The sequence below is a fragment of the Silurus meridionalis genome, chromosome 3 (assembly GCF_014805685.1).
Source record: "Silurus meridionalis isolate SWU-2019-XX chromosome 3, ASM1480568v1, whole genome shotgun sequence".
Lineage (NCBI taxonomy): Eukaryota > Metazoa > Chordata > Actinopteri > Siluriformes > Siluridae > Silurus > Silurus meridionalis.
In genome coordinates this window covers 7053073-7069750 of record NC_060886.1, presented here as the reverse complement: position 1 = coordinate 7069750, position 16678 = coordinate 7053073, and the positions used below count along the sequence as shown (strand labels likewise).

The 16678-nt window shown below is 37.1% G+C and overlaps 1 protein-coding gene across 1 annotated transcript; it reads left to right on the top strand.

Moving 5' to 3' along the window:
• The first annotated feature begins 584 nt into the window (after positions 1-584).
• On the top strand, positions 585-7959 carry dusp19a (dual specificity phosphatase 19a). The gene is made up of 4 exons (XM_046845587.1): positions 585-988; positions 4550-4596; positions 4744-4896; positions 7448-7959. Exons 1-4 carry the CDS (start codon positions 766-768, stop codon positions 7667-7669), a joined length of 645 nt encoding a protein of 214 aa, XP_046701543.1. The 5' UTR covers positions 585-765; the 3' UTR covers positions 7670-7959.
• Positions 7960-16678: the final 8719 nt, after the last annotated feature.

The following is a 16678-nucleotide window of genomic DNA, read 5'->3' as shown; positions in this document are numbered from 1 at the left end:
ATGCAACAAGAGCATGACCCAAAGCATAAATCCAAGCTCTGTAAGTGTTATTTAGAGAGCAAAGAGTCGGCTGGTGTGTTAGCTATCATGGAATGCCCTGCCCAGTCACCGCACCTAAATCCTATTGAACTGCTCTGAGATGAACTCGATCGCAAGGTCAATAAGAGATCTCCAACTAGCGAAGAAATCCTTTGCACATTGACCCTATATTTGTATAAGTAAATCTTGATATCATTTAATTACCTAGTGTTGCATATAAACAAAAGGAACATGTATTTGTCTCTCAAAAATGTTATAATTTTTTTTTATCATATTTTGCTTTAAAAAAAGTAAAAAATACCTGCAATAATGATTGTGAAAAATGCAGACTAATCAAAATAGTAAATAATTAAGATTACTTAAGTGTTTTCATTTTTGCCAAATATACCACATGCTGGTTTCCAAAGTTTTAGATGTCCAATCTGGGCATGGATACATTTTTTTAAATTGTTAACAGGTGCTGACAGCATTTGCTCAGGAGGCTGGTCACCTCTGACCTCTAATATGACGCTCTCCTCTTGGTGGCCCCATTGTCCAGAGTCGATCAGGTATTTGTGCCCAGGTAATGAGCCTTATAGGCTTTCAGGCTGTAAGAAAAGCAGGTGATCCGTCACTACAGCTACGGGAGCAGTAGTTAACAGGGATCACACCGCTCAGGGATCAGGCTACCTAAACGCCTGCAGCTTGTCCTGTTTCGCACTGCTGAGGTTCTCATCCGCTCATGTGATGCAGTCACTCACCAAAGAAATTAAATCATTCTCCAAAACCAATCTGCGAAAGCAATGCACCCGTGTGACAACTCTGAGCGGGAGGCGGATTATTGAAACATGGAAAGGATCCATTATCCAGGTGGTTGAGGACACGGTCCAACCTGAGACGCCCTGCGGATACATTCAGGATAATACGTGGGATCTCCAAGTGGGATATATTAAACCATATTTATTACTGGGTAAGGCACATAATGTTATCCAATATGTTGTATTATTTTATTTCAGCTTTTTATTACATTTACTTTACAGATTATTACATATTGCAATTACAGTATATTATGCAATATGTAAAATTTCATATATATATATATATATATATATATATATATATATATATATATATATATATATATATATACACACACACACACACACACACACACACACACACACACACACACACACACGCAGTATTGAATATTTTATCACTGTAGGTGTGTGTGTGTGTGTGTGTGTGTGTGTGTGTGTGTGTGTGTGTGAGTGTGTGAGAGAGACTGGCTCTTTAAAATGCCAATACATGATATACTGTATTACTACAAATAAATATACTATATAATATCAATATATACTCAATACAGTTCTAATGCTATTACTTTACATTTTATATACTGTTCTGAATAATAATATATAACTTAATACTATATATTACACTTTATAATAATATTCTATATTATATAGTCCCTTTTGTTGTATATACATGAAATGTATAAAATATTATTCAATAATTTATTATGTGTTGAATAGACTATATTATATAATAACTAATCTGCCCTATACACACTGGCCAAAAAAGGCACACATTCTAATATTACACTGGACCACGTTTTGATGTAATTACAGCATGCATTTGCCGTGGCATTGTTACGACAAGCTTATGCAATGTCACAACATTTATTTCCATCCAGAGCAGAGCTGCATTAATTTTTTTTGCCAAGATCTTGCATTAATCAAGTCAAGTCAAGTTTATTTCTATAGCGATTTTTACAACAGACATTTATCCCTGATGAGCAGTCATGGCGACTGTGGCAAGGAAATACTCCTTTAGATGTTATGAGAAAAAAACCTTTAGAGGAACCAGACTCAAAAGGGGAACCCATCCTCATTTGTGTGATATCAAGAGTGTGATTATAAATCTTTAAACAATACAGAACACTGGAGAGTGAGAACTAATATGAGCACTGGAATGTAAGATTATGAGTAATGTTCTTTCTACAGTCTTATACAGTCATTTGAGGTTATGGAACCAGGAGCTAATGAGCAACTCATAAAATAGCTCAACATTTGAGATCATAACAGATCCAACACCAGCTTCTCCATGCCAGAGCCTTTAAACACTCAAAGAGGTCCAGTGTCCAAACTCCACATGAAGTGGAATCCAAATGGCGCTAGTACGTCTCTAGATGGTTCGGGATGTTTGCGGGGTCGACATCTACTTCTTTAAAGCTCCATAATCTTCATGAGGTGGGACATGACTGGAGCTGGAGCAACCTCAGGATGCCTCGGGATGGGTATAGATAGAGAAGCAGTGAAGAGGAATTAGCGTAGCTGCTGTTCATGATATTAACAGCACAAGTTGATAATGTGCATGTGATCAGATGTACTGAAGCACAAGTTTATGATATGTGATGTATGTTATGTGTAGGCTTTGCTAAAAAGATATGTTTAGGAGCTAAATGTGAAAATGCTCTACCACCTTTAGTGGACTTTGCTATTCTACTCTATACATTTCTAATGCTATTACTTTATATTTTATATACGGTATATACTTTATATACTGTGTGACAGATTGTAGCGTGTTAGAATACTGGATAGATACATGGGAGCCACACCATTTAGGGCTTTGTAGGTAAGTAACAAAAGTTTGTATTCGATTTGAAACTTAAGAGGAAGCCAGTGTAGGGATGATAAGATTGGGGTTATATGATCATATTTTCTTAATCTTGTGAGAACTCTTGTTGCTGCATTCTGGACTAACTGTAGCTTGTTTACAAATGATGCAGGACATCCACCTAGTAATGCATTACAATAGTCCAGTCTGGAGGTCATGAACGCATGGACGAGCTTCTCTGCATCAGATTTGGACAACATGTTTCTTAGCTTAGCAATATTTCTAAGGTGGAAGAACTCCGTTTTTTGTAAGGCCGTTTAATTATAAAAAAGTCGGGAAGCTGTGTAAAGTCTTCTCCAGTACATCCTGGAAATCAGATTAACATCTTTTTCTACAACCACAGGATATGATCTTGGAAATGAGAATCCACTCACTGCATCAGTTAGCATCAAATAAATTGTCAGCTGAAACATATGCAGTAATAATCCAATGGAAGCACCTATATATACTAAATAAACAAAAAATAAAATATATATATATAGTTCTCTGTACTGTATATACAATATGTATACAGTATACAGGATAAAAAATTATACTCGTTACTGTGTTCCCTATGTTATTGAAAATGTTCTACATATAATCTACACTACATTTCTATGTATTGTGGCTTTACTACAACTTCCATATACAAATAATGCTGTGTAATTATTTTTACTATATTGTAAATACTAGTAGAGTATTACAGTACCTATACTAAAAACTCTACCATGAGCATATTGCATGTACAATGTACATAACGCTATACTGTATTTATTATATAACAATATTCTGGTATTTGTATAGTCTATCTTGTTCTAAAAAATATACTCTCGGTACTCTGTATTTTCTATATTGTGTCTACTATGTAAGCTATTTTAAACCATTATTATTACTCAATTGTTAAACAAATTATACTATGATGCTACATGTTGCCATATAACACTAGATTACATCTTTGCTGTAGTGTATTATGCTATAATTCTACTTTTTATTATTCTTAATACTACATTTATTACTATTTCTATTATTTATATTCTACTACTTTGCCTTATGGAATCTCTTACCATATGCTTAAACCTTTACACCATGTTGTACACTATATAATTACACCGTTACTTTCCGTAACCCCTTTATCCCGGTCATGGTTGGGGTTTCTGGAGTCTGTTACAGGAACAATGTAGGTGAAGTGGGAATATGCCTTAGATGGAACACCAGTTTATCACAGGACACCACACCAAATGCACACACATGCACACAATAATTTACACAATAATTCGGGGCAATTTACTGTAGCCAGTGCACATAATAGCAATTTTTAGGAGGTGGGAGAAAACCGGAGAACCAGGTGGAAATAGAAAGAATGACACAGAACATCCACATGCACCAACATTTCTAGGCATAGGCAAACTAGGCGGTCACCCAGGACACACCCTTGCTTGGTTGGGGGGCATAAGAGATGGGGCACCAGTAATGCCCCCTGCCTCAACGATGCCCTTGTCCTCACCCATTTAAATTATTTACCTGTTTTTCTTGCTGAAGTTTAATATTCAGTATATTTACATATTTAAATTTCGGGCAAGGTTGCGAATGAGTTGTATGGTGTGGGGGTGGAGCATTGTGGTGGGAGGTCAGAGCATTTGGGGGGTCACAAAGTCTAGAAACAGGGTATAAACAGAAGTATATAATTGATTTTGCACATGAATATGGATATAGTGACAACTGATGAATGGAAATACATTTGTCATTACATAGAGAAGAAAATATGTTTATTTAGAGAGGTTTTGAATTCTAATATAATCTACAAAAATATGTCTTTTACATCTTTGAAATGTGAATTTTTTGTTTAAATAATAAAATTCATCAACATTAACAGGTTCACAGGATGCTGCTCATGACTTCGACACTTTAAAGAAGTACAAGGTACTTGTCACATTTATTTTTGTATTATATTATTGAATAAGCTATTTTTGTTATTGTTATTATTATTGCTATTATTTGAGACTCCCTTTCTATTGATGTCTATGTTTAAGCTCTCATTAAGCATTTCATTATTATTATTGACTTCAGGTTACTCATTTACTGAATGTGGCGTATGGTGTCGAAAACACTTTCCCGGATCTCTTCATCTATAAAACCCTGAGCATAATGGATCTACCTGACACTGACATCATATCACACCTACATGAGTGTGCACAGTTCATAGACCAGGCCAAGGCAGAGGTAAGTGTTTAATAATGAATAATAATATTCACAAACATCTCAACCCACCTCAGCTTAACTGAGGAGAACATAACATTCGGGCCTGTGTGTGTTATTTGGATATTTCATTTTGCCAAAGTCATTTCCTGAGTGTTGATTTTCAAGCCTATCTGATACTGGACAGCCTTTCCAATAGCGCACAGCTCTTATCCTCGCCAACAGCTGCCTGAATAATACATGTTGAGTTTTTGCCATGCATTATTGACGCGGTTGTAGAAAGATCATATCGCCGCCAGGGCCGTTGTTTGCCATACAACCTTTTTACCAAATAGTTGCACCAGTCACCCTTAACCTGACACTGCCACATGAGGCAAAATTCGTGAAAGGGTTTATGATTACAATGGCCACTGGAAATAAGTTTCCAGTCCCCTGTAAAACGAGCAGGTATCCCACAAAACATAGTGACTCAAGCCATGTTAATCAAGCTGTGTTCCTATGGGACTGCCAAACTTTCATTCTTTCACCTTACACCTTGTAATTTTGCCCTGAGGAGTGATTAGTCTGGTATTTGTTACATGAAGCATTATAAAGCACCTGATAATGTGCAAGTGATATGCCTGGAAAGATGAGCACCGAGGTTTTGTGTGTTCTCCACATCTCCACATGGGACCATATTTAAAGCTGATGACTTTGTCAAGTCATAGAGGCATGATGGGGGACATATCAAGTGCCCAGGGCCAACAGAAAGCTCAAAGGACCACATAAAGTAAAACATGTGCATAGGAATTCTTTGGGGCAGTTTAGAAGGGAAAATTCTACAGATTTCTCTGAAATGCATGCCAAAATTAATCTTAGTAATTTAGCAAGAATATTTCTTAGTAAACAGGCTTGATTTTCTTGCCATTTAATTCCAGTTATCAAAAATATCTGTTTATTTTGTATATACACATAGCTATACACATATACACAGCTGTACAGTAGCCAGAGACACACCTCTATACCCATAGCTTTATACACAGCTATATACTATACTATACTATACTATACTATACTGTAATATACTATATTACACTATGCTATGCTATACTATACTGTAATATACTATACCATACTGTACTATACCATATTACACTCTTCTATACTATACTATACTATACTATACTATACTATACTATACTATACTATACTATACTATACCATACTGTACTATACTATATTACACTATGCTATGCTATACTATACTGTAATATACTATACCATACTGTACTATACCATATTACACTCTTCTATACTATACTATACTATACTATACTATACTATACTATACTATACTATACTATACTATACTACTATACTATACTATAATATACTATACTATATTACACCATACTATATTACACTATACTATACTATATTACACCATACTATACTATACTACACCATACTATATTACACTATACTATACTGTAATATACTACACTACACTATACTATACTATATTACACTATACTATACTATATTACACCATGCTATATTACACTATACTATACTATATTACACTATACTATATTACACTATACTATACTATACTATACTATACTATACTATACTATACTATTTTGAACTATATTATACTATATTACACTATACTACACTATATCAGGGCTGTCAAAAGTAACGCAAATTAATTTTAACAGCAATAATTTTATTAACGCACAATTTACGCAGTGTACTCTCACTGCCGGTCCCAAGCCCGGATAAATGGGGAGGGTTGTGTTAGGAAGGGCATCCAGCGTAAAAACATGTGCCAAATCAAACATGCGGATGATCCGCGGTGGCGACCCCTAATGGGAGAAGCTGAAAGAAAGTTTAATGCAACATGCATTTCTATTTGACCATTTTTAAGTAAAGTAAATAAATATATAAGGGACGAAATTAAACCCTTCAACACAACACACATTTATTCACAACGTCCTTTCTTTACTCAGATATAAAAAAATCAATCAAAAAATATTTTTAATCACTAAACATTTGTTTTACTGATGCATAAACTCCAAAATCCATCATGGTGCACACATCCGGCAATTAAAACCGTCCGTGTGGAAATGTAGCAAAAGTTCTGTATGGTGTCCTGTTTACATCATATAAATAATTACTAAATTCTGGTGTATTAAATTAGATTCATTGCCGAGCAGGGTTGCCCTGTGCTGAGGTGCATGGTGCAGAAAAGTCACCAACTTTATGCTGATTAAATAACTGGAGAAATCCAATCTTCTGGCTTTAAAATTGGCACAAAAATTCCTTCCTGAAATAGGTTTCTGTCAGCTTCTTCACATCAGATGGGATGGTGTAAAGCATACAGATACTCTTAAAACATCTAATCTTTATTTTATTTCTCAATTATAATCTATCAAAAACATTAAAATGGAAGCTGTTGACAATAAAGCAGGGTGTTTTGGTTGTTTTGCATCTCTAACAGCTACTTTTAATGCAAACTAATTTCTTTACATAGTTTTGGATCATTCTTTACTGTACAACATTCCAAACCTAATCTATTATTTTCTCTTAACAGAAAGGTGTAGTGCTCGTCCACTGTAACAGTGGTGTGTCTCGCTCGGTCTCTGTGGTCATCGGATACCTGATGTGCAGAGAAGGCCAGTCATTCGATGATGCATTTTCTCAGGTGAAGTCATCCAGGGCAGCGGCGTGTCCGAACCCGGGTTTCATTGAACAGCTGAAAAACTTCAAACCCCAAAGCGATTTACAAGCAAATCGTCTGATTGGTCAACCATAAATCCTCTGATTCTGTGCATGTGTTAGGTGTAAAAGCACCAGTGCTTCCAATATGATGAGGTTTCTGACATGGCCATCACCATGAAAATCATGATCTTCTATACAGTATATATTCACACATAAATAAATGTACACAAGGTACTTCAAAGTAAAAGCAAATATAGTGTCTAAATAATAAAAGGAAATTCCTTATAACACCAGCTGAATTAATCTTTATATGTAAACCTTTTATTTTCCAAACCAAATTCTAAACTTTTCCATTTGTAATGGGATCAGATTCATGCTTTTTTAGGATCAATCCACCAGTTCTTTTGCTGGAATTGATATACATTATGCATTATTAATAATAATAATAATAATAGAAATAATAATAGAAATATTAATGTGTTTATTGTATTACTCTTCATGTTTTCGATATTTATTAACCAATTAAATGATACAATAATGATCATTTTCTTATCATTAAAACATAAACAACAAAGAAGTAAAGTGTGGATTATTTTATATATATATATATATATATACACACACACACATATGTACTAGTATGGCATTTATTAGTAATTAGTACAAAATTAATTAGTGAGTGGTCCCAATAATAATATCATCATCATCATCATCATCATCTTTATTTATTAATATTTGGATGAATTGAACAATTTAATTAATTAAGTTAACAATTATTATTAAACACATGATAGTAAGACCAACAAGAAGAAGTAAAACTCAATTCAGTTGGGAAGTGATTTGAAACGCAAGATTTTTTTTTTATATTGATCACAGCATTTATTTAAAATGAGTCTGAATTTCTTTCAGAATTTTTCACTTTTTTTCTAAAAATTATTAAATTAGAAAATAAAGAGAAATCTGTTGCTCTTTGTCAATGGCCCAACTTTCTTCTTCTTCTTCTTCTTCTTCTTCTCTTGGCATCTCCCATTAGGGGTCGCCACAGCGGATCATCTGTCTCCATACCCCTCTGTCCTCTACATCTGCCTCTTTCTAACCAACCACCTGCATGTCTTCCTCACCACATCCATAAACCTCCTCCTTGGTCTTCCTCTTTTCCTCCTTCCTGGTGGCTCCATCCTCAGCATTCTCCTACTGATATACCTCACGTCTCTCCTCTGCACATGTCCAAACCATCTCAGTCGGGCCTTTCTCACCAGTCTTCGTTCCTACTGCACACTTCACTGCTGTCACACTGTCCTCATACATGTCCTGCACCACCCTCACATACTTCTCTGACACACCTGACTTCCTCATACAATACCACATCTCCTCTCTCCACCCTGTCATACACTTTCTCTAAATCCACAAACACACAATGCAACTCTTTCTTACATTCTCTATACTTCTCCATCAACAATCAAGAAGCAAATAATGCATCTGTAGTGCTCGGCATAAAACCATAGTGTTGCTCACAGATGGTCACCTCTTCTCTCAGCCTGGCTTCCACTACTCTTTCCCATAACTTCATGGTGTGACTGATCAACTTTATTCCCCTGTAGTTACTGCAGGTCCGCACATTTCCCTTATTTTTAAAGATCTTTACCAGCACACTCCTTCTCCATTCCTCAGGCATCCTCTCACCTTCCAAAATGTTGTTGAACAATCTGGTTAGAAACTCCACTGCCATCTCTCCTAAACATCTCCATGTTTCTACTGGTATGTCCTCTGGTCCAACCGACTTTAGACTCTTCATCCTCTTAATCGCGGCTCTCACTTCCTCCTTACTAATCTTATCCACATCCTGCTTCACCATCTCCACACCATCCTTCCCAGCTCGCTCCCTCTGCCTGGCTAATGCCTTATGTTCTCCTGCACTTCCTCATTCCACCAACACGTCTCTCTTTGTCTTCCTTTCTATTTCCAGATGTCACACCAAGTACCTTCCTAGCTTTCTCCCTTATCACTTCTGCAGTAGTTGCCCAATCATCCAGCACCTCTTCAGCACCACCGAGCCCCTAATTGCGACGTGATAGTGGTGGTATTAGGAGGTGGATTAATTCGGGTAAGTCCCCACTGAAGGCCCAGGTACCAAATGCACGGCCCGCCACTGCATTTACATTTGTGGCATTTAGCAGACACCCTTATCCAGAGCAACGTACAAAAGTGCTTTGAGTCTCTAGCAATGAATAAATCTACACTGGTACACTAGATAACCAACTCAAGATAAATCAGACTACAACTCTTGATATTTATACCATCCTACCGCCATCCGATGCTGTCTACCTACACTGTCCCCTGCCAACAACTTACAGTCTCCAATCTCCTTCAGGTTGCATCTCCTACATAGAACACAGTCCACTTGTGTGCACCTTTCTCCACTCTTATATGTCACCCTATGATCCTCATGACTCCTCATCACCTCTGTTCCCTTCACCAACATGCCCATTGATGTCTGCTTCATTCACCAATCGTTCATTCCTAGGTACACCTTCTACCACTTCATCCAATTCACTCCTGAATTTTTCCTTCTCCTACATCTCACAGCCCTCTTGTGGAGCATAAACACTGATGACATTATCATTACCACTTCAACTTCCAGCTTCACGCTCATCACTCTATCAGAAACTCTCTTCACCTCCACTACACTCTTACTGTACTCTTCCTTCAGGATCACCCCTACACCATTTCTCTTTCCATCCACACCATGATAGAACATAGTAATGGCTGAACCTAAAGAACAAAAAGACAAAAAGGCTTTGGCTTGGCTAACTTTTGCTAAATTTGGAAACAAATCTCAGTGTTACTCCAGTTACTTCAAATGTGTTGCACTGTTCAGTCGTCTGATATTGTGGAGACTTGTGGGAGACAGAGAAATGACTATCAGCTCACTGTGATTATTCTAACTCAGCAGATCAGCTGAGAAACTCAGTACTGGATTCTGCGGCATGAGATAGAAGCGATATGTTCTCACGGACAAATCTAATGCTTAATTTCTATGAAGATTTCAAACTGAATAAATGTCAGACAGGCAGACAAACCAATAGACAGACAGACAGACAGACAACCAAATAGACAGCTAGACAAATAAATAGGCAGACAGACAAACAGACATATAGACAGACAGAAAGACAAAGAAATAAAAATATACTGTACATACATACAAACAAATAGACAGACAGGCAAACAGAAAGCAAGCCAGCCAGACATACAAACGAATAGACACATAGACAAACAAATAAACAGACAAACAAACAGATAGTTAGACAGAAAGACAAACAAATAAACAGAAATACATAGAAGCAAATACAGACAGACAGACAGACATACAAACAAATAGATAGACAAACAGACATCCATTCGAACAATAGACAGAAAGACAAACCAATAACAGTCAGGAAGAAAAAAACTCTCCAGTGTTCTGTATTGTTTGAAGACTATAATCACACTCTTGATGTCAATCAAATGAGGATGGGTTCCCCTTTTGAGTCTCAAGGTTTCTTCCTCATAATATCTAAGGGAGTTTTTTCTTGCCACAGTTGCCATGGCTGCTCATCAGGGATTAATACACACCATTCACCTTAACTGTTACATTCTGTAAAGCTGCTTTGAGACAATGTCTGTTGTGAAAAGCGCAATAGAAATAAACTTGACTTGACTTGACAAATAAACAGTCAGCCAGCCAGCCCGACATACAAACAAATAGATAGACAAAAAAACAAATAATCAGACAGTCAGACAAACAAACAGACGAGAGACAGAAGGACAAATAAAGAAACATACATGCATAAAAACAAATAGACAGACAGGCATGCAAACAAATACATACATACAACCAGAAAGACAGCTAGACAGACATACAAATGAATAGACACACAGACAAACAAACAAATAAATAGACAAACAGATAGATAGATAGATAGATAGATAGATAGATAGATAGATAGATAGATAGATAGATAGATAGATAGATAGATAGATAGATAGAGACAGACAGACAGATAGACAGACCAACAAACAATCAGACAGACAAATAGACAGACAGACAGACTGACAGACAGACTTACAAATAATCAGAAATACACACAAATTATCAGACAGACATACAAACAAATACTGACAGACAGACAGATAAATAGGCAGACAGACAGACAAACATACAAAGAGGCAGACAGACAAACATACTGACAAATAGACTGAAAGACAAGCACACAAACACAGCGGATAGCAATGATATATACTGTAGTTAACTGTAGTTTTTGTTTGATTATCAAATAATTGCAGAGCAGTTCACGTGACATCATGCGATTAAAACAACCTCAGAAAATGTCCCTCTAGTGAACACATGACCACAAGTTAAAGACATACTGTATGTCACACTTCAGCACAATCATCTGTGAAAATGTAACATAATAGTGGAACATAATATGTGACTTGTTTTAACTCTGGAAAGTTTCTTTTTAATTTGCAAAGTCTATTAACTGTTGGAAAATGAACATGATGAGTGAATCCTTGAAGGTGCTGACCCACAGGTCACACAGCGCCCCTTGTGTTGAACGAAGTGAACGACACCCGCTCTTGGAGCGCACTCGGACTTTCTGCGGAGGTTTTTTTCATTCTCCGCCAGAAGCGAGCAGAGCTTTAATACTGACCCTGTGCATTTTACGCCGTTAAACAGTGATAATAAAAAAAGGAATACGGGAGAGTTTTAATCCTCGCAGGCCCGCTTCTGCTGCTGTTTTCATCGTTCTCTCATGTGGTTGCGCGGATTTTTGCGTCCTCTTCATGGGTACCATGTTCTCGGCGCTCTCCAGGCGCAAAGTGGCAGCGGTGCAGAGGGAGGAGGAGGAGGAGGAGGAAGACCCGCATCAGCATCGAGCCCTGAACACACACACAGAACCCAGAGAGGAGCACATTATCATCAACAAGACCACCATCAGCCCCCAGCAAGAGAAAGGCAAGTGAACAGTTATCCAAAAGCTGGGGTTCAACAAACCAACCTGCAAAAATATAGAAATAGATTTATATAAATGGAGAGAGATGGAGATGGAGAAAGAGAAAGAGAGAGAGAGAGAGAGAGAGAGAGAGAGAGAGAGAAATAAGTGGTGGGAGGACAGTAGATGTTCAGAGGGTTGACTGAAGTTCAGTAAGGAGTATAAAAGCCTGGTTTGTAGTGCAATTTCCCTGTTAGATGGTAAGTAGGGTCAAGTGAAGGCCAACAGGGTGAATTGTAAGACAGTGGGCATTAAACAGTAAGGGGGCATTAGAAGATTTAAGAAGGATAAAATGGAGTAGAATCTAATAAATTGGGTAACAGTCGGGTAAAATGTGTGTGTATGGTGGTGTGTAAGTGGTGGTACAGAAGTGGGGGCAGTTAGGGCAATAAGAGTAAAATAAAGGGTAGTAAAAGTAAAATGGGGACAGTAGGGTAAGGAGGTGGTTGGGTTTTAAATTGACTGTACTATTATAAGACAGTGGGGGGCAGTAGATGTACACAGGGATGATGGAGTGTAGAAGTAAAATGGATAGTCACATAAATTGAGGGAAACAGGGTACAGTGAAGGCCAACAGGGTGTATTATAAGATATTGGGGTGGTAGGGGGGCATTAGAGTAGAAAAATAGATTTTAGATTGGGTGACAAAGATCAAGTAGTATTAAGTAGTAATGAGGATAAAGTGGTGGGTAATAGTCGGGTAAATTGTGTGTATGGGGTGTGTGGGGTGGTGGTAGAGAAAAATGGGAATAGCAGTACAAAATGTTGACACAGTAGGATTAAGTGGGGATTTCAGGGTAAAATTGTGGGCAAAAGGAAAAATGAGGTGGGGTAAAATGATTTGAACAGTAGAGTTAGGGGTTAGGGGTGGTAGGGTAAATTAGTGGCAGTAGGGTCAAGTATCTGGCAGTAGGATAATATGGGGAAGTTAAATTAAAGATTAAATTGAGAGCAGGAGGGTAAAGTGAGAGATAGGAGGGAAGGGCGGTGGTGGGGTAAAATGGCGGGCATGAGGGTAAAATGGGAGACAGTTTGGGGAATTAGAGGAAAAGTGGGGGACAATGGGAGCAAACAATTGAAGAATATGGTGGAATGGGGTAAACCTAGTGGTGACAGGATTGGGTGGGACACAGTAGAGATGAGGTAAAATAAGGTATAGCAAAAAGAAATGTGGTAAAAGAATGGAATCAGTAAAGAAGACTGGGGTAAAACAGGGTAGAATGGAGAACAGTTGTATAAAACAGTAGTTAGTAGGGTAGTTATAGACATGTCCGGTTATGGGAAAAAGTGATAATCACGTTTGTATAAAAGTTTTCAGCCTGGTTTATTGCTGCTATTGCAGCTGTTAGTGTGTGTTATGAAGTGCATCTAAGCAGAACATATTTTCCCTCCAGACCTTAGTGTCTCATCTGAGACTGTCCTTTTATGAGTTCGAAAACCCCAAAAGAATTGCAACCTCAGTCCTGAAGTTCACATTGTGTTCCACCCAAACAGTGAGAGGAAATACATACTGAGTGTTGTTTTTTTAAGAATCTTTCTTTTTCCACCTGGGTTTAGTTCAACGTTTACTTCCTGAAGCTCCTTCACAATGATTGCTGCTTGCTGCATTGATTTCTAAACCAGTTTACAGTTTTTCTCATCTGTTTCACGAATCATCCGCAATATTTGCAAAAAAGTAAGTGCATTTCTCAAAACAATGTGTACAAGCAGCACAAAATATTGGATTTCTTGCAAAAGCCTGAACTTTTCATAAAATCCTCAGTTCATCTCTCAAAAGTAAGTATTTGTGTCAATAAACATGTCATTAATACAGAATAAAAAGTCCCTTTGTCATTGTTCACAAACAAAATCGGCAAAATGTTTACTCATGTTGTCAGTATGATGGCGACATTTTCAGGATTTCTTGATATAAACTATGGTTTTGATCACAGTGACTGAAAAAGTATAAAATGTAACTTCCTTCTGTTTGGCATCTATGAATTTCAGCAACAGAAATGTATTTATTTGATTGCATGTTTGATTTATTTTGATTGACAGGATTCACACTTTTACTGTACTGTAAAAGTGTTCATTTGTTTCTTAGTTGTTTAACCATTTTCAGAATGTATAATTCTGTGTTTTGCTCTGTCTGTATTCACTCTCCAATTGAAGGTTACAAGATTCACCTTTGACCTGTTTTAGCGAACTAGTTGATCATTGGTTAATTTGATGCCATACACTTTCCTTCATTAGTGACATTCAAGATTCATCTGCACAATTATTCAATTCAAGTCACAATGACTACGGTAGATCCGTCCCTGTATACAGGCAATGCTTGCTAGCTCGATATTTTCTCGTCCTATGTGTGCAAACATTTTCAATTCTAATTCAAAGTTCTAAACGATACCAGTTAACATACACCTTTTTAACATATAGTTCGTAAATTAGCTTTTAGTTCTGTGAATTTTATTTCTTGGTATTTTTAGATGTCTCTTCTGTATCACTGGAGAAACTGTGCACATCTGCTAAATAGTAAATATCTTTAGATATTGGCTAATAGTTTGTCACAAGCCACGCGAGTGAATATGTAGCGTTGTCTGTTCCGAATGGCAGCCTTCGTTATGCAGAATGGACTTACATTTGACGTGTTGTCTTGTTGTTTTGGCGTATGCATGATAATCACAGATCTTACTATTAATTTCAAGCTTCGAGCATGCACTGGGTTGAGTGGGCAGAACAAAGGCGGTGGAATTCATTACAAGGCCAAGTGGGAACCACGCATCAGGCTCTAATTTGTTGGACGACTGCAGGGAAGGCAATTAAAGATTTTTGTCTCCTGGCCAAAGCGGTGTGCAATTAAGAGGAATGAAATTCAGCCTCTTTATTTTGCAATCATGTTGAGGGCCATTAGCTGCTAGATTAGCTGAAGTGTTGCTAGGACAATTTGTGCCAGGGTTTTTATTTTCCCCAATATCATCACTTTTCTCCCAAAGTTACAGTGCTCTTCTTTGTCAGAGACTACTGAAAACCCAGAACCTAGATAATGGACTATTTTGATGAGACTAATTTGGTCTAACAAAAATGGATTTTATATATTTCCCAGGCTATGCTGTGTGATGCCTTTCCCTAAACTGCTTAGTAACTGATGTAGGCAAGTGATAGTTACACCGTTTATCAATAACATTACAACCACCAGCTGAATATTGTATAGGTTTCCCCTTGTGCAACCAAAACAGCTCTAACCAATCAAGACATGGACTCTACAAGACTGTTAAAGGTGTGCTGTGGTATCTGGCACCAATAATCTATCTGCAGATTCTTTAAATCTATTTTAATGTGATGTGGGTGCCTCCATTGATTGGACTTGTTTGTCATGCACATGCAATAGACACTTGATCAGATTGAGATCTGGAGAATTTGTAGGCAAAGTTTATCTCTTTGTTCTCTTCTTTTCTGGACAATTTTTACTGTGTGTCAAGCAGCATTATCTTGCTAAAAGAAACCACTTCTATTAGTAAATACTGTTGCCATGAAAGGGTGTAACTTGGTTTATTATGTTTAGGTAGGTGGTACATGTCAAAGTAACATCCACATAAATTCCAGAACCCAAGGTTTCCCAACAGAACATTGCTCAGAGCCAGAGGTGGGAAGTAACAGTGTCAGTTTTTTTACTTCTTTACTCTTCTTTACTTCTTTACCACTTTTGGTGGATACTAACTAATGTATACTAAGAACATGAACGGACATTTGGTGCCACCTAGATGAAAATGGGTTTCCTTTTAAATTTGTTTCCTCTCACGGTTTCTTTCTCATGAAGTCTTAGGAAGTTTTTCCATGCCACACTTGTCTTTCTCTTTATGGATACACTTACAATTATAAAGCACAAACTTATATGCACTAAATGTATACATTATTTTATGCAACTTTATAACCTCTTTATATCTGTAAAGCCGCTTTGAGACAATGTCCTTTGTTGAAAGCGTAATACAAATAAAAAAGAATTGAACACCTAACAAGACTTGTGGCTTTGGGGAAAGGAGAGCTCAGTGGTTAAGATTTTGGCCTTCTGACTAAAAAGTCACAAGTTCATA